This window comes from Rutilus rutilus (assembly GCF_951802725.1).
Source record: "Rutilus rutilus genome assembly, chromosome: 21".
Taxonomy (NCBI): domain Eukaryota; kingdom Metazoa; phylum Chordata; class Actinopteri; order Cypriniformes; family Leuciscidae; genus Rutilus; species Rutilus rutilus.
The window spans coordinates 14,651,029-14,678,002 of record NC_140226.1 but is presented as its reverse complement, the minus strand read 5'-3'; the positions used below and the strand labels follow the sequence as shown (position 1 = coordinate 14,678,002).

At 39.7% G+C, this 26,974-nt stretch overlaps 3 protein-coding genes across 3 annotated transcripts in view; 2 read left to right on the top strand and 1 right to left on the bottom strand.

Annotated features, from left to right (window-relative positions):
• nrxn3a (neurexin 3a) overlaps positions 1–1,950 on the top strand; it is a 759,351-nt gene extending 757,401 nt beyond the window's left edge. Inside the window, exon 25 of the transcript XR_014625664.1 lies at positions 1,941–1,950. The gene's annotated coding sequence lies outside the window, so the exon portion shown is untranslated. The remainder of the gene's footprint in view (positions 1–1,940) is intronic.
• pnoca (prepronociceptin a) lies at positions 154–16,845 on the top strand. Its single transcript, XM_084392539.1, has 3 exons — positions 154–241; positions 12,511–12,663; positions 14,814–16,845. Exons 2-3 carry the CDS (start codon positions 12,541–12,543, stop codon positions 15,405–15,407), a joined length of 717 nt encoding a protein of 238 aa, XP_084248665.1. The 5' UTR covers positions 154–241; positions 12,511–12,540; the 3' UTR covers positions 15,408–16,845.
• A 146-nt stretch (positions 16,846–16,991) lies between these two features.
• Positions 16,992–26,810, bottom strand: znf395a (zinc finger protein 395a). The gene is made up of 10 exons (XM_084392537.1): positions 26,482–26,810; positions 23,813–24,046; positions 23,495–23,682; positions 23,302–23,408; positions 22,121–22,314; positions 21,917–22,017; positions 21,580–21,811; positions 21,326–21,424; positions 19,312–19,430; positions 16,992–18,431 (listed from the first exon to the last, which is right to left on the bottom strand). The coding sequence occupies exons 2-10, from the start codon at positions 23,954–23,956 to the stop codon at positions 18,320–18,322; spliced, it is 1,296 nt and encodes a 431-aa protein (XP_084248663.1). The 5' UTR covers positions 23,957–24,046; positions 26,482–26,810; the 3' UTR covers positions 16,992–18,319.
• Between the last annotated feature and the right edge of the window lie 164 nt (positions 26,811–26,974).

Sequence of the window (26,974 nt, the reverse complement as noted above, 5' to 3'; positions counted from 1 at the left end):
CCACCCATCCCAATACGCAAGACAGTCTTCTGTGTCCTCTCTCTCTCTCTCTCTCACACACATACACACTTGTAAAACAGGGGGTAAGGGGTTGGACCACAGGGAGGGGTGTGTCTCTATAAAACGACCGAGCAACAGCATCCTCTTAGGAAACAAACAGAAGCAGGCATTAGGAGAATATAACCGCCTTCAGTTTCAGCAGATCTGCTCAGGACAGGTGGCTGAACCGCACACAGCTCAGGTAGGCTGACAGAGGGGGAGAAACACTTTAGATTCACATCAGTTTGCTCAGGCCACTTTGCACGAATCTGATTGCTGATTATTTGAAATTTAGAGTGTGCAATTCGAGTAAAAATGTTTTAGTTAAACTTGGACGTTAAAGGGATAGTTCACATTTACTCTATTACTTTCTTTCTGTGTTGAATTTTGTTTGGACCCCAATGTATAATATCTTCTTTTGAAAGAAAGTCATACAGGTTTTGAACAACATAGGGGTGTAATAGACGATATTATCCTATGATCAGTAGTTTATTGCATAATCGTGCAAGACATTTTATATTTTTTCCCCATAATTTACTGAAATAAAGCATCAAATTTTACATAAAAAATATGGTTTATAGCATGTTGTGTCTTCTAGCTGTATTCTGTCTTGTGAATGACAGGGACGTATTTTTCACTTTGCTCTCACAATTATGTCATTGATTTGTCCATAGTGAAATCAATGCATCTCTTTACAGGGCATAATCCAGGCTTACTATACACTTCATTTAACTTTAGGGAGAAATTTACTGTACTCTGAGGTGTTCGATTCAGCTGAGAGGGAATATCGGCAGTTTTGTGAAATATTTTTGAAAACAAGCTGACTTTTGGTGCGGCAAAATGCCCAGCACCTGCTCCCTTCATGGGCCATTACCATGCAATTTTCTACTATCTGTGGCCAGTGCCTATAAATGTCTTATCTGCTGGATTTAGTTTGGATTTAGTGCTCAGGTTACAAAAATTAAGAGTGACATAAATAGTTCGTTGATTTCACATGAGGTCATAATGAATTAGCCTTTAAAGATTGTGATGCATTGGATGTAATTCTGCCTTGGATGATTTAAAATGTAACTTTCTGATGTTGCAACAGATCATTTCATACCTAACTTGTTCTAAACCACAGAGTGTCACTAAAAGATCAGAGCTGAGTTTGCAAGAATTGTGGCTATGATCATAAAACATTTTTTTTTTTTTTTTTTTTTACGTGTTAATACTGTTTATTGTATAACAAAAACTGAATTACAACTCAAAAGAGTTTTGAAAAAGATGAAGTGCCATTGATTCCTTCTATGCAAATTCCTAATGTCGAATGTCAATTTTATTAGAATAACGTCAATCGTTTCAGTACTTCTTTAAAAAAAATATTAAAAAAACTATGTAAAGAAAAATTCACATGATGATTAATAGAAAATTTTCACAAGTATGATACACTCTCAGAAAAAAGGTTCAAAAACTGTTACTGTGGCAGTACCTAATTCACACCTTTGTAGCCTATTTAGGATGCATTTTTAGGTACCTTTTAAAAAGGTACCGCCTCAGCCCCAGTGACAGCTTTTGTGCCTTTTCTTCTGAGATTGTAGAAAAATCATTGAGGGAAATTTCTGCTATGATGGCAAATTTATCAGCTCGTCCGAAACTCATGCCACAAATTTAGCCACTGTGAAATTGACTCCTGATTAGCTGTCCTAGTGGTGCTTTAAATATCCTGATGCAAAAAAAAGCATAATCATAAGCATAAAAGAAAAATATATAAGCATAATCACTGGAAATATTTATAAAAATGATAATCTAGCTTTATAATAAACATGAAATTTTTTTGACATGAATATATATCTATCGAACTATGTTGAATTATATTGTTTAGTTGTTTTTTTTAAAGATATTTTACAGTGGTCAGCCAGTACAAAATAGTAGCTATACAGGATATTAGGCACTGGCTGGAGAAAAGGAAGGCTTTGTTTGAAGATGGATGTGCTGTACAGCAGTGTGATGTGACTAAGATCTATGCTTCATTCTTACAATGCAATCATGAAAATAGGTGTTAAATGCAATAGTAAGAGTACAAACCTGAAAGTAATATCACATATACATTTTTTCAAATTCCAAACAGTTTATCCGCCATCTAGACTAACATGTCAGTTTGATGCTGGACTATGAAATGCACTGAAGTGAGAGACTGCACTGCAGGATGATATTTCATCAAGGAGTTCCTCTGCCCTTAACTTGAGTTTAACAACTGCATTCAATACCGCAGATGAAACAATTACTTTTGCATCACGAGCATGAAAACAACCGTAAGCTTTTTTGATTAGATAATCTATCTGTATATCGTGGGTGTCAATGCAAAGCCCATCCTGACTGCTATTTAAGTGTGGTGAATCCTTCTATTCAAGTCAATAATTATTTCTTATAAGATTTTTTTTTTTTTTTTTTGTGGTTATTGGGGCAATTTGGCATTTAATTTGTGCCTGCGTTGATCTGCTTGTGAGTTTGTAGGTGTATACACAAATGTTTGTCTTTGACCTTCATGGGCTGCAGTGGCCCTGCTGAGACATACAGGTGAACAAAGTGCACTACACTCTATTATTTTCTGTCTCATTTCCTTTCATCTTACCTGTCTGTGTCGTGTGTGTTTGCCACTGATGTGAGCTCCTGCTACAACAAACTGTGCAATTTCGGCAATCCTATAAGATCATTACAAATCACACTGTACGACACGGAACTAATAAACTTGGGTACGACATGTATGTAGACTGTACGATGGTGACACCTATTGAATCGTAGGCTACGACGCAAGTTAGTATAGAAGAATAAAACGTCATCAGTATGCGCTAGTGGTAAATAAATAGAGAAAGATGAATCGCACTTTGGCAATTGAGGTTTTTATGAGCCCTAAAATAGAGGAGGAAGCAAAAGAGGAGAATATGGATGCGGTCAATGCTAGGAAAAAGAGGCCAAATTGGCATGCCACTTTTGAAAATGGAGCTTGAGGTAAGTAGTTTTATGTTTTAGCGCCAGGTCGAACCTCCGTTTAGAAGCCACAACCACAGAAATCGCCACGATTGGTCATCTTTCATCTGGGACAGCCCGAAATCGCACAATGTGTACAGGGCATTAGAGTTTCAGAAGAGATCTCAAACTGTGCTCGGATTGGCCAAGATACCAAACATCAGAGATCACAATACAAACCCAAACATCTCTCATCAGATTCTTCTAAAACCAAATCATATCTGTCTGTACTGTCGTCCACCTTCATTTTATAGCTCTATACACTCTCACTGTACGTCAACAATTGTCTCTTTTTTATTTCTCCTAAGGATTTTAAGGAGAAACATAAATTATCCTTAAGCCTAACTGAGACTCACCTTTAAGTCTCCTGAGCTATGTAAGACCAACGTATTAGCAATAAAATGTACCTCAGGGGTGTTGCTGCATCACTGGTCATTTCATTGACATTCATTATGTTTACAGCCAATAATAATGACACTTGTTCACATCAACTATTGGATACTAATAGCTCTTGGGTTAATACTGGATTAGTAATAATGGTCATTGATTTCTTCTTTTTTAACTGATCTATAGCGTCATGCTTGAAGGAAATTGAGGTCATTAATTCAAACCAGGTACAGCTGTTAGCGTCATATAGTCGCCACCTCAATGGCCAGCCCATTATGATCATAGATCACAATTTATTTCCTTAGGTTATGGTGTTAGTTTTGTGTCATACATACATAATGTAAATGTTATGGACCAGTTTCACAGACAGCGCTTAGATTAAGCCAGGATTAGGCCTTAGGTCAATTAGGGCATTTAAGTAGCTTTTATTAACGTGCCTTTTAAAAAACATAAATGGTGTGCATCTTGAGACAAAACAATGCCAGTGACATATTTTAAGCTTTCAGTTAAAACAGCTCAAACATGCATTTTAGTTTAGGACTAGCCTTGTCTGTGAAACCGGGGGTATATGTGATCCTAATTACGTGTTTGTCAGCTCACAGACCCCTTGCAGCAATTTCTTTCCAGCTTTCCATCTGCAGTTGCACAATTCTGGTCTAATTAGACACAGCAGTGAACCTCGCATCTCCGCCACTGAGAACCCCTCTGGTATTTAGCTTTGATTATGACGCGTTTGATTGAGAAATGGGCTGTGCAAAACTAACCCCATTTACTTCTGGAGTTTAATTGAGCCAGTGAGTGTCTTTAACCAATACATTCAAAAATCTCAGGAGGTAACATGTCTGAAATGATGGACAATATCTCCAAGAGAGTATAGCAACTGGTGATGGAGACAGGAAATTAAGCAGAACATGGAATTCTTTCCACTTGCTTTGTTTACTGGACGTCTGATATTTCTCATCATGGTATTTATGAGCATCAATGACAGAAATGCTGCAGTGTACTCGTTAGAATCCATTCATTCATTGTGTCTTTCCTCTTATCTGATGATCAGAATATGGAAAATAAGCTAACATAATTTAAGGTGTGTTAAAATATGAAGAAATAACACATTAAAGCTTATGGACTAAATGAACACTTAGGGTTGTTTACACAGCTGAGATAAAGTTGCTCGGAGGAGTGCCTGCACCAGATTCTATGTAAAAACACGATTCTGCATAAAAGCCATAAAATATGTAGATCTGATCCATCTCAGCCCATAGAATCAGAGACAGATCTGATTGTGTACACGGGCAGGTGAACATGACGCAACAGTGTGTATCACAGACACGAACAATAACCAACAAGGGACTGAACTGAACAGGGAGAATATATACACAGGGTAAAAGAGGGAACTAAATAGACATAGGTGGATGAAGGTTAACTAATCAGGGACTAACAAGAACAGGTGCAGACAAGACAGAACATAATTGTGACATTACGCCCCCCTCGAAAAGGCGTATCCTCGCGCCGTGATAACAGAAGTAAAAAAAACAGAAAAAGGTGGAGGTTTCGGTGGAGGGCTTGGAGCTAGGACGAACTGGACCCTGGGGGTGTCGGCCACGGGCAACACGGTGGCGGCGCAGATGGGGGGAGGAGCCAGGGTGGAGTCCAGACAGAGGGGGCGGACGGAGCCCTGGAGCCGATCGGCAGAGGTGGCGACACTGTAGACCCGGAAGACGGGAGCGGAGCCGCTGACCTGCGGGACTGAGGCGATGACGTGGGGACGGATGACCGGGGTGACGATGTGGTGAGGGAGGCCGACGGGGAGGTCAGAGGTAGGGAGGAGTCCAGGGGTGCAGGGTGAGGGCGCAGCCCGAATCCCGGAAGTCCGTAGCTGCCGCTGGGCGTCGATCGCTGAAGGCCGACCTGGAGTGTCGAGGGAGCCCAGCGGAGCTTCCGGGCAGACGGACCGCGGAGGCGATGAAGGAGTGGTGGGTCGAGGTGAGGGCAGCGGGCTGACAGGACATGGTGGTGGTGTGGGCCTGGAGGCCTGAGGTGTAGCCGGGGACTTTAGCCGAGCTGGTGGCTGGGGAGCCCGAGGCGCGGAGGATGAGCTGCGCGGAGTGAGCGGCGGTGGCAGAGCCGAGGAGCTACACGACACCAGTGGTGCCGACGGATCCAGGGGGCTGGTCGCGATGTTGACGGGATAAGGATGACAGGCAGGGATGCGGACAGAAAACTTCCGGACGGGACCGGCGAAGAAGATGATGATGTGAAGGTGGGAACTTGGGTGGGAATAGGATCCGCGGACCACAGGTCTATTAGGTTGTAGTCCTCTCCTGGCTCTGCGATGGACTGACCCGCCTGCATCGACTCCGGGGCTGGTTCAGGAACGACCTCGGTGTGCGCCTCAGGCTCGCTGGCTGTGAGGGAGAGGTCACCATTCTGGATCATCCAGGCCAGGAAACCCAGATATAGGGCCTGCTCTCCGGGCAGAGGAGAGCTGCAGCGTGGGTGAGTCCATCAAGTTCATCTTTGTTTGGTCGGTTATTCTGTCACGCTTTGGCTGATGAAGCAGACAGACAAAGCTTGATTCCAAAAATATAACAAAGCTTTAATGGACACAGGCAGGTGAACAGGACGCAACAGCGTGTATCACATAGACACGAACAATAACCGACAAGGGACTGAATGGAACGGGGAGAATATATACACAGGTGCTACATCCCAATTCGCCTACTTATACTACGCCCTAAAAGTATGTACTCTTTTTGTGAAGAAAAAGTACATACTTTTGAGTGTGTAGCAAAAGAGTAGGCAAGCTTTGTGACATACTACTTCGTCATCTTTAACGGACAGATCTGTCGCGTGCGTCCTGTCACCGTAAACTGCCATGTCAATCATCTTGTCACAGTTAAAATCCTCCATTCAATCTAATTTAATTTCTTATCGTTTCGGAGAGAAATGTAGTTGCACGTTGATCTGCCACTCATGGGTCTTTCATGCGGAGACTCTCCTCATGTGTTTGCAATTTGAATATAATGATGCATTTAAAAGTTAATGGCTAAGCGTATCTTTACAAAAGTTCACAATGCTGCTGCAGATGCAATATAATGTGGACAACATTGAATAAATACATCTTCGTCAGGTTAGATACTGATAATAGGGCTTGGGCGTCGTGATGTCATTACTTGGCATGGCGGCCATGTTGATGGCCTCGCGAATGTAAACATACAGCAAGTCGAACGAGAAGAAGCAGAGTTGGGAGAAAGAAAAGAAAGAAAAAAGATGTGGTATTTATGGGGATACGTTAAATAGGGAAGCCAGGGACCGGTATGTGGACAAAATCGGCAAAAAAGTGTAGTTAGTAGCTGTCAACCCTCCCGTTTTTCCGGGTTTCTCACATATTTGAGCTCTTTTCCCGCTGTCTTCCCGGTTTAGTATTTTCCTATAAAATATCCCGAAAATGAAAATTTCAACATTCATCTTTCTGTTGCTATCCCTCTGCTGACAGCAAAAATTCGTACTATAAAACTGCTGCATTAACTAAGCGAGTTGTGAAGCTAGGTCTAACGTGACTTTGATTACAGATTGGCGTGAAATCGTGCTCTCACAACAACCACGCTGTTATCTTAAAAAGGCCAATATCATGCTAAGGTTGCCTTCAAGTAAGCAAAACGATGCTTTGAAAACATCTGTTTCGCTGGAAGGGCAAGGGGGTAGCAACAGGACAATAGTACAGAGACTGACGGGTCCGATGGAAGGGCTAACGTTAATGTTATGAGAATAAGTAAGTTATTAAAATACGGGATATTTTACAGGAAAATTTGTCCACATACCGGTCCCTGGCTTCCCTATTTACCGTATCCCGGTAAATTCCACATCCTTTTCAGGATTTTAACATCTTTTTTCTTTCTTTTCTTTCTCCCAACTCTGCTTCTCCTCGTTCGACTTGCTGTATGTTTACATTCGTGAGGCCATCAACATGGCCGCCACGTCCCAGAATGCAACGCGGCGCCCAAGCCCTATTAATCACTCAAACCCCTTTATCTAAACCTCTCTACATAACCGCCGGACTCGCGTGTCCTCCATGTCTGTAGTTTTTTAACACTTTTCACTCGTGTTTGTAGTTCTAACCGAATCCATTTAGAGGTAACTCACGTGTAATCGACCAGTCTCTGAAATCCCGTTTCCACCGTAACGACGCTGCCTGTCTCTCGTGCCGGAGTTGGTATCGGGTTCGGCGGGGGAACTGCTAACTTCAGACCGCCGCCCGCCTACCGTTTCACTCGTCATAGCCGAAATATACTGTCTGTGACTGACTCCATAACTTGCCCATAAACAAACAGTGAACAGCTCTGAGGATACATTTAACATTCAAAGTAATTAGATTTAGTATATCTTTATTAGGCTACGAATAAAATTATTTAATTTATGCAAGGCACCAGGCGTTTCCATCACGCGAAAAGACCGATGCCACACTCGTTTAGATGACTCACATCGCATCCATTGTATGTTGCTTTGCATAAAATTAAATGTTTTACAGCACAGTAGGCTAAAATTTTATAAATAAAATAAAACGTAGCCTACACAAACCTGTATTTTACCGAAGAAATGCACCAGTTCGATGTCACTGAGAACTACTCTCTGCAGAGGATGCAAAAAGTCCGCGATAAATAACTCAACCGCTGGGTTGTTTGACCCAGGAGCAAGGTAACAAAATCTACCAAGATGCTGAAAAAATAGCAATTGTAATTTCTGAGTAAACGCATTTATGCCTCCTCTGTGCATGCATTAAACAATTTTAAATTAATCTTGTTTTGGTGTAAGTGCCACTCCAGCTGCAGATGGCAGACAGTGTGACAAATCATGCACTGCTACTGCAGAAAATATCACTATTTCCTTTTCAAAACAGAAAAGCTTTCTTATTATATAAAAAGCACAGTTTCTCAAACTGTACCAATTTCCTCCCACTTAGTCAATGAGAGATTGTTCTTTCCTTTGGGTATATGAGATAATTCCAAAGGTCAGGAGTTAAATCACTGTGTCTATCTTGGTTAAGTCTTTTTTATTACATAATTGAGTTAGTTAATTACATTTTGAAGGCCTGCCAAGCTCTGCATCCCACATGTATGTATAGGTCTGTAAAAACTGCAGTGAAATTAAGAACTTCTGGGGCACTTGAGGTGCACAGAAAAGCTTGTCCTGGTAATCTAAATTCAAATGAGAAACTTCAACAAGAATAAATAACTGCTGAAGAGAAATACTGTAGTTGCGACAAACAATCTTCACTTGAAATATCACCTCTAAACAATGCTGCACCCTGGCCAGAATCCATTTAGCTGCGTCATCTTGTAGTTCCCGAGAAGAGGAAAAAAAATAAATTAGCTAAAGGGGTGGTGAAAATCAATATCTAGTTCATTCTCCCCCACATAAAGTTGTGTAATTCACTCACACACTTATAATTATGTGTCTTTCCTGACTGTTGCTCGTACAGTGACCAAATTCAATAAAACTCAGTGACTTACACCTTTGCTTTTGTTCCTGGTGACACCTTCAGTACAAGTGTAATGCAGGTGAAATTGATTTGTCTTGAAGTTGCTTTTGAAGCAACTAAACAACTGATGGTTTGGCGGTCAGTGCTGTCAATGCTGAAATATAGGCTACATTCTCATCTGTGCTTTAGCAGGAAGCCACAGAATAAGGTTATTATTCTTAAAGCGCTTAAATGCTGAAGCCTTATAGTCCTTTCTATTGTTTGGAATAATGTGGTGACTGCTTAACCAGCATGCATCACAGCGGCTCAAATCCTCCTCCTCTTCTCTATTCTGCTCCCATTACGCCACAAGCACTAATTCTAGCTTCAATTACTACAGATGATGAGTTTTGCTAATGAAGTACATGCAAATGCTAAGTATGTCTCAAATTCAATCAAAAAGTACCTTTAAATATACCAGTAGTTTATTAACATCACACATACATTTTTACATCTAAATCTAGTTTAGATTATGTGAGTGATAAAGTACATTCAGACAGTCGTTATCAAAAAATAATCTTACTCTGAAGGAGATTATTTTGCAATAATGACCTTCTGACTGTACATTATTCTGCTCATTACATGGCTAATTGCCAAATAAACAAATAAATTGATCATTAAATACTGAACTGAGTTGAAATTATTGTATTAAATGAATGTATCTAAAGCTTCCATAAAGAAAACAGTCCATTAAAACGTATTAAACAAAGTCGCCCAGCAACCAACTAAACACTGCGACAGTATAACAGAATTATTTTATAATAAACTATGATTAATCTGCAATCAAGTTATGGACTAGGTAACATTTAGCTCTAATGTGACATTCTAAGCTCAGGGGGTCTTATTCCAGTTCTTCTAAAACAAACACTTTCATTTTCTAACTGGGGACTCTTGAGCTTCTAGCCAGATTTCAAAAGGTTTATGCTCATCAATACCATTCTAAAGTTGAGTCTGAAAGTTTAAGAAGTTAATACTTTTATTCAGCAAGGATGCATTACATGTCACAACTGGTTGTAGATAGGCATACGACGATGAAGATGAATGTCAAAGTAAAGTTTTTAATGATAATCCAAAAGGCAATCACAGATCAAGGCAGGAATAGCGCAACCACACGTATACATCGAGACTGGACAAAACTCAAATGAAACACAAGGACTTAACACAGATCAAATAATGTAACTAATGATGAACAGCTGAACAGAATGACTAAATCAAATTAATAACTATGGTGACAAACTAAGGCGGTAAAACAGCAAACAAAGTCCAAACAACATATAACCCTGACAGTACGCCCCATCCCGAAGAGGAGCGACCTCGCGCCGAAAGAGGAAGGAGGAGGCTCTGGTGGAGGATGGAAAACCAGGAGGAGTGAAGACTGAGAAAACCAAGGTGGTGTAGATGGTGGGTGGAGCCAGGGAGAAGCCCGGAGCAGGGGGAGCCAGGTGGAATCCCAGAGTCCAGCCAGGATGGAGATCCACGTCAGCGGTGAAGGAGGGAGGAGCCATGGCGGGGATTTCCTTGGCGACGACTGACAATGAGCTGATGGTGGTGGAGCGCTGGGTGCAGACGGAGAGCCGGTGTTCCGGTGCGACACCGTAGGCTTCGGAGGCCGTGACGAAGCTGTAGCGACGACCCCCCGAGGTGGAACCGGGATACCGGAGGGCTGAGGTTGAACTGGAGCGACTGAGGTCTAAGGTGAAGCCGGAGGTAGGTCGGAGCCAGATGGAGCTGTAGGGATGGAGAGACAGAGCACAGAAGACGTAGGTCCGTGGCATAGTCATTTCGACGTCTACCCGAGGCGAAGCCGGCAGGCCGAGGGAGCCCAGTCGAGCCAAGGCGGGGAGACGCGAAGGTGGAGTAGTCAGGGCGACAGACTGAAGAGGAGTGACGGGATCAGCGGCTGGAGGCGGAGCCAGGGGATCCACTCAACCAGGGGTAGGTGGCTCAGAGAAGACCCGAGGTGAATCCAGATCACTGTGAGGAGGCTGAGGAGGAACAGAGGGGCTGTCGGGAGACAGCGGAGTCTGGGTAGAAGGACTGGTTGAGGTTTTGAGAGGAGGTGGGAGAGGGAGGCTGTGGGATCCATAGATTTGAATCTGAAGCGTCTGATTCGGGTGGGAACAGGGAATCATCCTCTCCAAAGTAAAAACAACAGTCTGCGGTGGGCTCAGGCTTCATGTCATCTCACATGGTGGTGTCTGGCTGGACTCTGGGTTGGGAATGGGGCTGGTGTCCTCTTCGGGGCTTATACGACAAAATCCAGTCCATTTTGCACCAGCACCCACTCCAAATAGGTAGGGTCGTCCTCACTCCCACCGTTCGCTGGGAGGCGTGCCTTCGCCTGCTCACTCAGGCTGGCATGGAAAAAGATGCCGTGCGAGTCCTGGGTATAATCCGCCAGCAAACGGTCCATCTGCTCCAGGCATAACAGTCTTATTGCAGGCAAAGCCATGGTTAGGGGGAAAATGAAAAAAAAACACAAAACATCTTTTCTTGGTTTAGTCCTCTGTCACAACTGGTGGTTGTAGATAGACACGCGACGATGAAGATGTAAAGATGATGAAGAAGTAAAGTTTTTAATAGATAATCCAAAAGGGAAACACAGACACAAGAATAGGACAACCACATGTATACATAGACAAGACCAGACAAAACTCAAATGAAACACATGGACATAAATACACAGATCAAACAAGGTAACTAATGATGAACAGCTGAACAGAATGACAAAGTAAAATTAGTAACTATGGTGACAAACCAAGATGGAAAATGGCAAACAAAGTCCAAACAACATAGAACCCTGACTTAAATTGATCAAGTCAAGTCACCTTCATTTATATAGTGCTTTAAACTATACAGATTATCAGTAATAAACAGGAAAATAACAGAATCAATTATAAAAATTCAAGTGACAGTGAATATTTTTATATGTTATAAATATTTTTGTTTCAAATAAATGCTGTTCTTTTGAACTTTCTATTCATCAAAGAATCCTGAAAAAGGTTTTCCACAAATATATTAGGCAGCACAACTGTTCAACATTGATAATAATAAGCAATGTTTCTTAAGAATCAAATCAGCATATTTTAATGATTTCTAGATCATGTGACACTGAGGACTGGAGTAATGATGCTGAAAATTCAGCTTTGATCATTATTATTAATTTTAAAATAGCATTTAAAATTAATGCTATTTTAAAATTTATTAAAATAGAAACCAGTTATTTTAAATTGTAATATTTAATAAATATGACTATTTTTACCGTATTTTTATAAAATAAATGCAGCCTTGAACTTCTTTCAGAAACATAAAAAAATCTTACAGACACTACCCGAACTTTTGAATGTTAATTCTGAAGTTATTCAGGCTATTTTTATTACAGTTGGTTTTTGATTTTGAGTTTATTAGATTTGAGTCACAAAAGATAGTGCTAATGATGCTTGAACAATCAGAGGAATTCCTGGAAAGTCTTTGGTTTAACGAATGTATACACTTGTGCCAAGTTTAGCTTCTGTAACTTATTTTCTCTCTCGCACCATCATCTCTTTTCTCTACAGACTGCACTTCAGCTGTTCTCACACTCCGTGATGAAGACTCCACTGTGGACGCTGCTGTTGCTTGGACTGTGTAACCCAGCATGGTGTGACTGCCAGAGGGATTGCCTCTTCTGCAGCCAAAAACTGCCAAATGAATATGCCTTCAGCAATTTGGTAATTCCCTACAGTTGCCATCACTTCCCGTATAGAATATCACAAATGAGATCTCTTAAATATCTCTCCTAGACAGCAATAAGATTAAATGGAAAGCATTTGGAAAATTTTGCACAGAATATTGTTCTTCAGGAAAAAATACTTCATTGATCTCACATATTTCTTGTCTCACTTTCAGAAAATATCTCAATGTCACAGATTGTGTTCACAAACAAACATCTGTAATCAGAGATTTAATGAGAGCTCAAATTGTGTTCTTATTAAATCCTCCCAAAACTAAATCATCCATGTTAATTTTAATAGCTTTATGCTCTTATAGGCTACTATACGACAATAATTGTCTTCTTGTTTCTGTTTACATTTTTTCAAATGAGAAATGTACAAAGTTGATCCACAAATAAGACACAATTAATTCTCATGCATTCTCAGACTATAGCCTAACAGAAGAAAAAGAAAAAAAATCCCATACACTTACATTCAACGATTTATCCAAGACATATCTAAACCGGAAAATCATAGAGACCACTCAAAACACCCTAGACACCACAGAAGTAATGTGCTAAAGCACCTTAGGAACCACTCAAAAGTCAGAGGCATATTTCTTCAGAATATGTAGACGTTTTCTTTGTTACTTTTCCCAGATCATCTACCGTTTCGTTCATCTTATTTAATTTTTCTGTACTGTTCAAGATCTTTGGCCTCAACTGTATCGAATTTCCCCGAGACTCGTCATTAGTTGACATAATTATAATGATCATAACAGCGGAATGTGGCTGTTCACTGCAGCTGATTATAGCTCCGAGGAGAGGAGGACACACTGTCTGATTCATGTCAATAAGACGCATTTGCGGGGGCAGAAGTGCTAATTTGGTTAAAGATGGACCTTTGACTCAAAACAGCTGGGGTGATTCAGTTATCATGTTGTGTAATTAAGTAGAAACACAATAACATAATTTGGCAAGGCTGCTTACGGAAACTGATTGGCCTGAGTAGGCTATAGCCCTCCATCGTTACGTAGGCTCTCCCTGAGGTGTTTTTATTCATTTTCAGCATGAATGACCATATTTTTCTCTCTGTCTCTCTCCCTCTTTCTGGTCACTAACAAACTCCCTCGAAGCCAGACTTTTAAATCGAAAAGGTTAATTGATTGCACCGGATTACATGAAAAAGAGCTCGCGCTCCTCCCACTTTTTAAAGTTTTAAAATATATTTTATATATAAAATATATTTATAGCCTACATATTTTACATATTTATGTTAAAATATGCGAGGGTAGTGACTCGTGACCATAGCATAGACTGTAAAAAAAGGTCGTGACTCGTGACTTTAGTTGCTCATAGCACCAGTTTAGCTGACTGGGAGACCATCTTAAAGGGATAGTTCACCCAAAAATGAAAATGTTCTCATTACTTACTCACCCTCAAGTTGTTCCAAACCTGTATGAGTTTCTTTCTTCTGTTGAGCACAAAAGAAGATATTTTAAAGAATTTTGTTAACCAGACAGTTGACGGCACCCATGGGCTGCGTCCGAAAACTTCGGCAACGACTTTGCCTGAGCACATAGGTTCCTCACGAAACTGATTTCGGACAGATTTCTGAGGCAACGTAACGGTTTAATGATCTACAGCAAAATAGAGCGAGTTTTGTTGAAAATTGAGTGAATATTTATTTGACTACAATAGTAATTTCTCGACCCACAACTTTCAGAAGCCATCTTTATTTTTCTAGCTCAACTGTCACAGAATGGAAAGCACAGGATTGTAGGATATTAAGGCAGCAATGGATGCATGCTGCCTTCAAAAATTGATCAGATGAAGGTATCTCAGGAGATACAGCATTTATCAGTTTTCGGATGCAGCCATGGATTTCCATGGTATTTTTTTTCCTACTATAAGTCAATGGCTACCGTCAGCGTCCACTGTTTGATTAGCATTCTTCAAAATATCTTCTTTTGTGTTCAACAGAAGAAAGAAACTCATACAGGTTTGGAACAACTTGAGAGTGAGTAAGTAATGACAAAATGTTCATTTCTGGGTGAACCCTCCCTTTAAATCAGCTAAGAGCAGTCGTGCTGGTTGAAAATAACTTTACAGACAGTCTTCACCTCTATATTGATGTTAGAATGTGTGTGTTTGTGTGTCTTCTTTCAGGTGTGTCTGGTAGAGTGTCATGGTAAACTTTCTCCAGGCGACACCTGGGAGATGTGTCGCAGGACCATTGTGGAGCAGAAACCAAAAGCTTCATTATCGGTTGGAGGTGCCATGCTGAAAAGAGCAGATGAAGAGGTGGACACCTCTCTGCCTGTGGACCAAGATGATGGGGAGTTTTCTGAAACCCTCCAGAGGTTTGACCACATAACACGGGCTTTGGAAATGGATGATCAGGACCGAGATATGCAGCTAAGTAAAAAATACAAGTTCCTGCAACTACAGTCGGCACAGGAATCTGAGGAAGAGCGAGATGGAGCCAACGAGATTGAAGGTGACGAGGAAGAAAAAGCTGCCATCCACCTAATCAAACGCTTTGGAGGCTTCCTCAAAAACAAGTATGGCTACAGGAAGTTCATGGATCCTGGCAGGTCTTTGCAAAAGAGATATGGGGGTTTCATAGGCGTCCGCAAATCCGCTCGCAAATGGAACAACCAGAAGCGTTTTAGCGAGTTCCTCAAGCAGTATTTGGGCATGAGCACTCGAGCTAGCGAGTTCAATAGTATGTCTGCTGATGTCACCCAACAGAATGAGTAAGCTTTGATCTTCGAAGCGAATAAACTTACCCAGCAAACCATTTGTTATGCTCATTCGAAAGATATCATGCACTGTTCTCCTCAAACACAAAAAGCTCTCATAGTGCCACAGGGTTAGATGTGCATTTACTCATTAAAGCATCTAATCTGTGTCAAACAAAGCTAATAATAAGTAATATTAGCTAGAAATTTGAAGAAAACTCTTCAGATTCAATTCGAGACATCTAAAGTTTGCATATGATTGGGATTGTATATGAAGGCCCCTGTAGTTTAATTATACATTGTACAAAGACCATTTAAAAACTTTACTAGATTCAAATCCATCTCCTCTACAACACTGCCACCTATTGGTCAATGAGAATTCCCATAATGAAAACTCCAAATTAAGGCGAGATGTCGGTTACTAGGCGCAAAATAGAACGATTAAAGGAATAGTTCACCAATAAAAAAATTGTCATGATGACACTCAATATTATGTCGTTTTGAGCTCCAAAATCACCATTAAAATCTAATGAACCTATGAGAAACAGATTTTAAGTACGTTTTTAATTATCACTTATCACCTAATTTTTGCTTTCAAATCTCAAATCAAACCAATCTCAGTCACGAACCAATTATGTTTGGGAAGTGATAACATATTAATTGCCTGTTCTTAGCATTAAATATATTAGGCTATATTACTTCAGAAGTAATATGGACTAATTTTTTGTCATTTTTGGAGCTAAATGGGCTGTATAAATAACAAATTTGCTTTCAACCAAAAAACATCCTGATCTGAGCGTAATGTGAATCGTATGAAAATTAAGGCTATGTTTTTAAGGGGGGAAAAAAGTAAGCATGAAGATCCAGCCCTAACTCGGCTTAAACAGTACAAATGTGAATGTACCAATTAATTCGAACTAGCCACCAATTTGCCAAAACATAAAATAGTTACGAATTGCCATGAGATTGTATTGGGAAAATAGCAGCTTGAACAATCTGTTTAACATCTCCCTTTAGTGTTTTAAGGAAGAAAGAAAATAAAATGGCTTCTGAACGATATGAGCATGAGTAATTGATTATATAATTGTCATTTGTGGGTAAACTATCCCTCTAAGGGGATTAAGGAAAGCTAATCTGTGTTTAAATAAATAAAGCCAGATTCCAGCAAAGACTCATCACTGTAATATGCCAATACAAACATAACAAATTCTGTCATGCACAGTTTGCTTCCTCATAAAAGAGTGGGAAACCAAAAGCTTTCATTTTATTTTTAAGCTGTCAAAGTTTATTTGAATTTGTGCGTATGAAATGATGTATTTTATGCAAACATTGCTGAGTCATGCTTTCCCCTTTATTCCGAAGATAAAAATCAGATGTTCACCACATGAACTGTACATAGTAAAACTGAACTGTCAATAAAATAGTTTACTATTTTCTGTGGCTTGTCATGCAGCAAATGATTGTGTCCTGAAGTATTTTGTTCATCATTAATTTCAATCTAAGACAATGTGATATTTTCTACCTGTTCACCTTATTGCAAACTGAAAGCACCCCACCTTTTCATTCTCAAATATTAAAATGCAACACTTGCTGTTGGTCATACTTGTTTGCACAAAAGTTTATTTAAAAAAAGGTATGAAGCGACATAAGATTCATGAAAAGAAATTCTACTTTGATCTACTATACAGATCTCAGACAGTTCAAGACGTTTCATAAAAGGAAATACTTTGGATGTACTTTACAAAAATGTACAAAAATATTGTTCTCCATGAGGTTCATTGAATGTCTCTCAGAGGATGTTCTTACACAGCTATGACACTGACTGTTGGAAATGCATAAAGACTTCCGGAGATCTTCAGGATAAGGTACATTCAGTTTTAATGATGTCAAAGCATCAAGCTTTGCAAAAAATTGAGTTGAGCTACATATAAAAACAAAAAGGATGACACATTGAAGTGTTATTCGAAATAAGAAAATATTTGGACCCAGTATTAAGAATATGAACCAATCAAACAGTTGGTTACAATGTTCTCATAAATGGTCAACAGATATATTTCACATTATTTTGCAGAGATGTATTATCTTGCTGAGATTTTCTTTGGCAAGGACACAGACCAAACAAACGAACAGCAAGTGAGCGGACTAGGGCGAGAAGCACAAAAGTGAATAAATCGGATCAGATCATGCAAGTTTACACAAATACTTCCTTAATAATGACATGACAGAAAAGTGAATCGTCTCATTTCACAGAAGTATAACCTGTGACATACACCGATAATGACGTGACACACAATTTAACACATTGCCGATATCAAAATCGTAATACAAAATCCTGTTTTCCTCCTATTTCCTTTTCAAAAGTTTGTCTAACAACATTTTAAACTGCTTATCAGCAGGTAAACATGGCATACATGAACATAAACGTTATATGATATTGAAACATTTACTCTGCTTTTTGTTAATCTACAATTGACCGTAAGCTGCCAATTTTGCACCTGAAAGCATCGGACTGCAGTAAAGACCTCTCTCCGGTCTCGTTTCAGCAATTAAGTTGGAATGATAAATTAACTTTCCATCCGTGTCTGATGACAACAATGTTTAAACCACATTAAACAACATGCATATACATTAAGTATATGGCTGCTTACTGCATGTAAAAGGAAGGCAACACTTCATCAGTTCTTGATATGATGCAGGAAGACTGCAGGAGTTGTGGGGCAGAGGCTGTCCTTTTTTGTTTTATCATTTTTCCAGCACCAACATGGCTCCTCAGCACATTTAATAAAACGCAAAACACGTATTCGTGATAAAAAGTAGAAAAAGTTAAGTCTAAAGGTGCTCTTTTGGTTTCTTCCAACCATAGTTCCAGATCAGTTCCCCTCTTGTGAGTCTCTGTAAGGTTAGTGTTCTGTTTCCAATTTAAAGAAGGATTCAGTCGAGGAATCGCTGACAGGCCTTTTTCCAGCGGCAGGCGGTGCACCACTGGTCTCGGTGTTCAATGCCGTACACCTTCCGGCATTTCTTGGCTTCGCCCCGAATCCTCCTGTTAGTAGAAGATAAATTCAGAGTTCAATTTGACATCTAATCTGAATGCAACAGACCTAATGAAATGTTATTCACAACACAGTTTACTATGTAATTTATACTACAGTTTAAGCTTGGGGTCAGTAAGATTTTTTTATTTTTTATTAAAGAAATGAATACACGTTTTTTTCAGAAATGATGCATTAAATTGATAAAAGTGACAGTTAAGACTTTTACATTGTTACAAAAGATTTCTATTTCAAATAAATGGTGTTCTTTCAAACTTTGAAAGACACAACTGCTTTCAACATTTATAATAAAAAGCAATGTTAAGCATGTTAGAATGATTTCTGAAGGATCACGTGACACTGAAGACTGGAGTAATGATGCTGAACATTCAGCTTTGCATCACAGGAATAAATTACATTTTAAAATATATTCAATCAGAAAAATAATACTTCTGATTATCACTGTTTTACAGTATTTTTGATCAAATAATTGCAGCTTTGTTGATCACAAGAGAATTTCAAAAGCATTTAAAAAAAACATCTTACCGACACCAAACTTTTGAACGATAGTGTGTTTATTAAATATTTGGCTGAAAAATAAAAGAGTGGATAGTTTTAATTTAACAGGATTTTATATTAAAATACTGTTGTTGGTTACTATTATTTTCCCCTGCACACCCAACCGTGGTTACGTCAACAGAAAAGTAATTACAGGTACAGAGAAAAGTATGAAATCAAGTCTTTTTTTCAGTATTTTAATTTGCACTCATTGGCCAATAGGGCTAAACAGCGTCTGATTTCATTTTTTTTTTTTAAATTGATCAAACTAATTTTATAAATGAAGACTGACTAAAAGAGACTGTATAATTATTGAAAACAATCCAATCTCACCTGGAAGAGCAATGGTTTCTTGGAGGTGAAACACTGGCAGGATGTGGCCTGAAGGTGGCGTTGTTATTCTGGAGCCACTGTTCACCAACACTAACTGAACGACGGCGGAATGGTGAGGCCTGGGGACGAGGTGAGGGAGGGAGGGAGGGAGGGAGAGAGAGAGAGAGAGAGAGAGAGAGAGAGAGAAAGAGACCACTATTAGTCACAGAATGACGCACTGCAGGTTATATTACTGCACTACTCAGCGGTACAAACAATGCATCAGTGCAGTAAAACTGTGACAAAAAAATATGCAATAAGAAATTATTCATTTCAAAGAAATATTGTTGATAAAAACCTTTGACTGTTATAAACCAGCAAGATCAAAATACGCAGATCACAATATATTTACATGATTTTTCAACCTAGTGACAAGCATGCGTTTAGACAAAGAGAACACAATGGCCTGAACTCCACTAGATGGCACTGCAATACCATCAGCATCTCTTGTGGGCGGAACAAAGGACACACAAACAACATGGGCATGTCACTCCCATTTCCAGTGCGAAAACACCATGTATTTGAGACCATGTGGTGCTTTGTATATTCCTCAGAGAAAACATTCATGCATAAACAATCCATTACCTATAAATATTCACAGCGAAACCGCCTCTTTAAAGACATCTGTGCTTTCTTTGACCTTGTAGATGATAATGGAATCAGTTAAAGAGTGTGTAGTTTTGCTGTTTGAGCCTGAAAAAGGTCTGCAATGTTACAAAGCACCAAGTCACTCCAAAGGGAGTTCAGTAAGTGCTTTCTGAACCCCCTGAAATGCCTAGATTTGGGAACTAACACGTCAAAATGGCCCTGTTTAAACCTGGTGTGTTTTGGTTGATCGGATCACAAGTGGACGATGCTAAATACAGGTGTAAACGGGGTCTTAAACGTTTTGAGCTTGTCCACTTTCATCCACTTCCAGAGGTAGTCGAAAACGGTAGTGGACAAAAGAGACAGATTAAATCGCCAGGTGTAAATGGGAATGTGTCTCCCTCGTATACTTGTGATTTGATCGAAGAAAATGCATCTTAATACCAGGTGTAAACGGGGCCAATATTCCTTATTTAAATAACTCCCGTTCAAGGCATGCGCAAAAAAAAAAGGGCAAGACCTGATTGAGTTGTGTTAGTAGTGTGTTGAAACTCGCAATTATGGCAAGGGGCGTGACATTTCCAAAACACGCTCGAAGCGGTTGACCAATCACAACACACTGGTCCAGCCGACCAATCAGAGCACATTGTGCTTTTCGGAAGGAGGGGTAGAGTTCCTCTACCATAGAGTTTGGAACTAGACAGGGGTGCATTTCCCAAAACCATCATTAGCCAACTATGGTCGCAATTTCCGTGGTTACCAACATCGTTCAACGATTTGGCGATTCTCGAAACCATAGTTCCAACGAACATTCGCAAACAGCATCGCAATCTTACGTGGTTGGAACTACAGCTCTCAAGAGCATAGAAGCATAGCTTCTTGTTAAATGACGTGGACTTATAGATCATGCTCTTGGGCACAATAAATAACCTATCATAATGTCTGCTTCACTATTTTTATTCCATGTTCGTTACAGCAGCATCTCGGAGATCTCGAATAGATTAATTAGCATAAGTTATTTCTCCTCCACCTGCACGTGACGTCATTAACGACAGTCCTATAATGTTGAACCAATGGGGTTCAAATGACAGAAGTGCGACCATGTCAGTACGTTTTTTCTCAGGAAACAGTTGTGACAAGTTGGTTAGTTTCTCCAACGATGCATCATACTATGGTAGTTTATCAGCGAGTTACATCGTCGTACGGGAAACGCACTCTAGAGCGTTACTGACAGACTGGTAGGAGAGGTGCTGCAACAGTGCAATGCGTTTTTTGAACAGTCAAGCATGAAAAACTATTCTAGTAGACTCCGAAAACAAAACCAAGACTTATGAATTAAAAGATCATAATATGGTCTCTTTAATAAAAATAAAAATAAAAATCTCACCTGTTTGCTCTGGTGAACTGTGAGAGGTGGAGTCCAATGACAGGACACAGGAACAGAAACTGGTTTACACGGAGTCACAACCGGAACGGGTGGATGAGCCTAAAGAATCAACATCAACATATTAAACAATCGTCCACGTTTCTTCATTTAGGACAACATGCAAACAGCGACACCAATCAGATCTTTGATGGCACTAAAAGCCCTCAATGGAAACACTGTGTTCAATTACATCACAACAATGTAAAGCATCTCACCTGGTAAGAGTGCTCAGTATGGACCTGCCAGGAGCTGCTCGGGGCCGACTGGCTGAGCGGGCTGGGATGGAGCGTCTCCGGGGTGGAGGGAGAAGGGGGCCTGTGCCGGCTGGGACTGCATGGGGAAGCGCAGGAGGGCCGGGGGCCAGCAGGGGGAGCTGTCTGCTCCATGTCCTGATATACTTCAGTGTAGTAGAAGTCTTCTTCTCTTTGTGAGTGCTCTTCACTTTGTCTGCAGAAAACATAACACACAGTGTGTTAACAATCTAAACATCCCAGATTGCTGCTCTCATTGGCTAGACACTTCTGGGAGACGTTTGGCGATTGTGATGCTTACCCAAGATGAGAATTTCGGATGTGACGTTTGATGCCTACTACCGAGGTCAGTATTTTTCCACATTTTGGCCACAAGCACCGATATGCTACTTTTACGGAGTTCTACAGGGTGAAAAACAACACAAAACAAGACAATTAATCTACACACTCCATAAAAATAACACCTCATGTATTATACAGTATATAAATTCAGTTTGCAATGTACCTTGCGTTTCCTTGGCGTTGGCTCATTAAACAACATTTGGTCCAGTTCCATGTCCAGGCCTTCATCAACGAGAGGGGCGCTCTTGTCCATCTCTGCGATGGGTGGGGATGGGGCGGGGCTTCCGTTTCCATGGTCGCAGCTCCAATATCCACCATCAGACAGTTCGCCACCACCATTTTCCACTCCACACAAAGCTAATACAAACAGAATAATAGGTGACTGAGTTATGCTTCATCATAAAATCCCTTTTCCCAAAGTCAAATTCAAGCACTTTTCAAAATTTTCCAGCACCTTACAACAACTGTGGTAAATTACATTTACATACAACTACGTACTTCATCACATTAAATCAGAAGTTATTGTGTGATAAAAAAAAACATGATAGCATTTGTTAAAGCATTCTACAGAGAACAAGTTTCATTGTCCAAAATGTCTGACTTGGTATCCTATATAACCGGGATGAATCGATATAAAACACTATATTAAAATTCAAGAATTTCCAGTACCTCTACGAACCCTGTTCTAAATGCTAGAACACATTGGAAAAAATTATATAAATATTATCAAAATAATTAATATTAATACAAAATGTCATACAGTACATAATATAATATAAAATGATTACCGTTCAAAAGTTTGGGGTCAGTAGGATTTTTAAATATGAGCAAAGATGCATTAAATATGCAAAATAATTATTTTTAACCTTCTATTCATAGAAGAATACAGAACAAAAATATATAACAGTTTCCACAAAAATATTAAGCAGCATAACTGGTTTCAACATGAGCAGCACATCACAGGAATAATTTACATTTACATAGAAGTATGTTTCTCTTCACTGTAATTTTGATCAAATAAATGCAGCCTTGGTGAGCATAAGAGACTTTTCAAAAACATTTAAAAATTATTTATTATTTTTTCCCCCAGAAGTCTCAGTGTAGGCAGTGTGACCTTATTTTATCCTTCAGAAGTTATTAAAAATGATGATGACATGCAACCCTGTACAAGTGTAAGATTTTGTTCCACTAGCCAAAACTGTACGTGCAGTTGTTAGGGATTTTTTCTTGGTGACTAACGCCTACCTAAGCAAGCGCTGAGTAATCTCAGCTGGTTTATACCAGATTTGTACACTGTGCCATTGGTTTGGTAAAGCGTTTATGAATGTGCAAGGTTAAACAAACCTGGAGCTACGCTCCCCGGAGCTGCGTGTTGGATGACTGGACTGCACGACAGACTCGTAAGCACCATTGCAGCCATAATCTCATCCATGTCCACTGTCTCTGGTCTCCTGCAGTGTTGAAGTAGAGTTATAAGGGAGTGCTCCTCATTCAAAAAGTCAACATTCATCATTCTGAGATCTATAACAAGCCATACCTTCTTGGCACATCAATGGACGAGGAGACTGAGGAGTTAGGACTGGACGTGGAGTTTGTCCATACATCTTCCAGCTTGCGATGAACGTGCTGGTTAAGCTGGGGCAGGAAGATAGACACCTCATTGTCCACGTGGTTATGCTGTTCGACCACACCTCCACATTCTTGTCCTCCGCAGTGCACATACACCTGAAGCGTATCAGGAAAAACACCATGAAGTGGCTGCGTGCTCCAGTGTTGACATTGTGCATTGGCATGTCACTCAGAATACCAGTCATATTTTGATTTACTCTACAACAACAAAGACATTCATGCTTACCTTCTGTCCAGGGTAAAGCTTGCTTCTGTGAAGCCCACTTTCCGGGCATCCATGGGGCCCCGTTTCTGTCAGGCCGTCCGCTGAGGAGCCACACACCAGGGTGCCCAGTGGGGAACGCTTCCCAAGCCTGGTTTTCGGTACCATTTTCAGTTCCTCGCACCTTGAATCTTCTCAACTGCTTTGACGAACTCCTGATGGAGATTCAGCAGCGCTATTCAAGCGACGGACAGGAAGCTGATAACAGGAAACAAACAAATGATTAATGTAGTTCGGGTCACTCAGCACATCTTATTGCCAGAAAGAGAGCCGGATGTTTTGGCCTCATTTAATCGTGTATATATCAGGAATAGGCCAAAAAAAAATTATCTCAGTTAGACACCCTGCTCTCTAGATATATCAGTATCATTGAAAATGGAAAAACCCATAACGGTCAATCACTAGTTTTAACAAAGCAAAATAAAGTATTTATTTATGACATAAGATCATAAACATGATTTAACTGTCTAAATGTGTAAAGTTATAAATGTATAACTCGATATATTAACCTTGCCATTTACAAATTCAAGAAATAAACAAAAAGACAAGTTACTGGTATATATGTACAAAAATATGATATTATATCTGATATATTTGAATCTGATCAGTGAAATCAGCATGAGTCACCATCCTATTAGTGAAACATCCGGCAACTAAGTGTCAAACTATTAAGACATCACAGGACGAATGATGCAAAACGCGAAGTTTACGTGCAACTGTGCAGAATGACTATGAGTCATTGTCAGCACATAATGAACCATGCAAAAACTACTTTAACTGACGCAAGACATTAAAACGGTTATGGTCATGCTAGCCTTTGTAACCTCAGAATGTTCACCCAAGAGTTTGGGGCACAGAGGAATTGGTAATTACTACAAAACCATTATTTCCAGCTGCAGTCTGGTATTAAGTTTCCTCCGTTCCAGTAAAAGGTGATTCAGAGTAATTGCAACTGATTGAACCAAAAAACTCACTTGGTTGCCAAATACTACACATTTGGCAGCATGGGAGCAGCTTGAATTATTCTTATTTTATTATTTATAATATGTACAAAGCTAATACAAACAGAATAATAGAGGAAGCTTCATCAAAAATGTAAATCTCCTGTAAACCAATGGATAAGTGTCTAGCTAGATGCGAAATATATAACAACGGAGCAGAAAATACTGTGCAAATCATTAATATCATGCAATATTACTATATTACTTAGTGTTTTGAACACGACATGTCAATTTTGCACAATATGCAGCGGTTAGATATAATGTGCAATATAGGCTACAACGACAGATGTGAATGATAAAAATGGCTGCTGCTTGTTTTTTACGTCTAATAATAACTTATTTATTCTAAAATTAGAAATTTGTGAAAAACAAAATTAATAAAAAATAAAAATAAAGTTTCCTTTCGAAAATCTGTTAAAAATAACAGTTTGATTATAACTAACTAGGTGATTATAAGTTGGAGAATATAGTATGATGTAATGGTTTTGGTACATGGATGTTCGGTATATTCAGAACTATTGATGGAAAGTCCGACTTAACCGGTTCCTTCGACCACTTTCTTGCAAAGAACCGGTTCAAAAAGCGATTCGGATGTCCGATTACGTCATATCGTAATTACGTCATCGCGTTTTCCCCCAACACACCGGCGTGGGATATTACATGTTTCCAAAACATTGCAAAGAAGCCATAGGCACATAGTGCTGGTTTATTACGGTTTTATATTATTAAGTGCTTACTGTGATTTAATGTATCCCGAGTTCATTTTGTTGCAGCCATGATTTACCTCAACTTAGATTAAACTTAGAACCTAACTTTGCTTTGAGACAATCTCAGGGTGAGCAAGTTTTTACAGGTTTTACTACATTTGATTATTTTATTAAAACAGCTCTGTCTCGTATTAACTGTCAGCAATCAAGTTACGAACGTTTCATTTATTTCTGCTGTTCGACTATTAAAACAACTCGTATTGAACATGACATTCAGGCTGATTCATTAACGTCCAGGTAAAAAATGTATTTAAGAGATCCAACTCAAAAGAGCCGTTCATTCAGGAATCGGACAGCTTATTCAGAACATGAATGACAACGCGTGAGTCCCCACATGCTCGCACTCGCAGCCTCGTTACAGAAGCGACGCGACGAGCACGCGCAGATTATCCATATTCATTGAAAGCGTTAAACGCAGTTTTTGCGAAACTGATCAGAATGGAGCAGCTGGACAGTTAATCTCTTTAGATGCTAAAAAGTTCGTTTGTGCAGATTATAAACCCGAATTAATGAACCAACTGACTTTTTTTCCATTGTGCTGGGATTTTTTTTATTATTTTTTTATTTACATTTCATATCAAATGCAAAAGTTCACAGTTGTGTAGATTTTGAATCCGAATAGAACAACTAAAATAATATTACTGCTAAAACGAAGCACATAGTCGCACAAACAAGCCATACGTATCAAACATGATCATCCATAAGCTTTTCACTTGAATTCACTGAAATAATGTACGAACCTAAATACTAACCTTACCTGCTATGTACTAACCTTAACAACGTAGTCTTGTCTGAGAAACACAGCGCAACAATAAGAAACAAAAGCATTAAAACAGAGAGAAAAACTTTCAATGAACACACGTACCTTTGCCAAATTTCAACACACCCCCTTCCCAGTAGGCTCGCTCTGACCGGCTGTAACTTGAAAATGTCCTTTTTCAGAGACCAGAACGGCTGGTGTTTAGGTATTCAAAATCCCGGCCTGGATCTTTACACTTACTGTAACCGTATTTATTTGATAAAGCACCAAGGCCGAACGAACACCACTATTAAAGCAGTCTATTCTCATCTACAGTGTTCGCTTTACATGACAAAGATGAGGTGATCTTCTGTTTGATTTTGGTTTAATCCGTATTGCTTCCGTCTTCACCGAGGTGAGCCGTATCAGACTAATCCAGTGCCGGGTTTTCACCCAAGCGCCTTCAAGCGGGCTTCTGCTCTTGTAGTAAACAACCTGACCACGTGGTAGGGATGTCGACGCTCATTGGCTAAGCAGCGCTTTCCAAGACACACGCCCTACAATTCCAACTTGTTTACGCAGAAGTTGAGGAAGGGTCAAGAAACACAATGGACACACA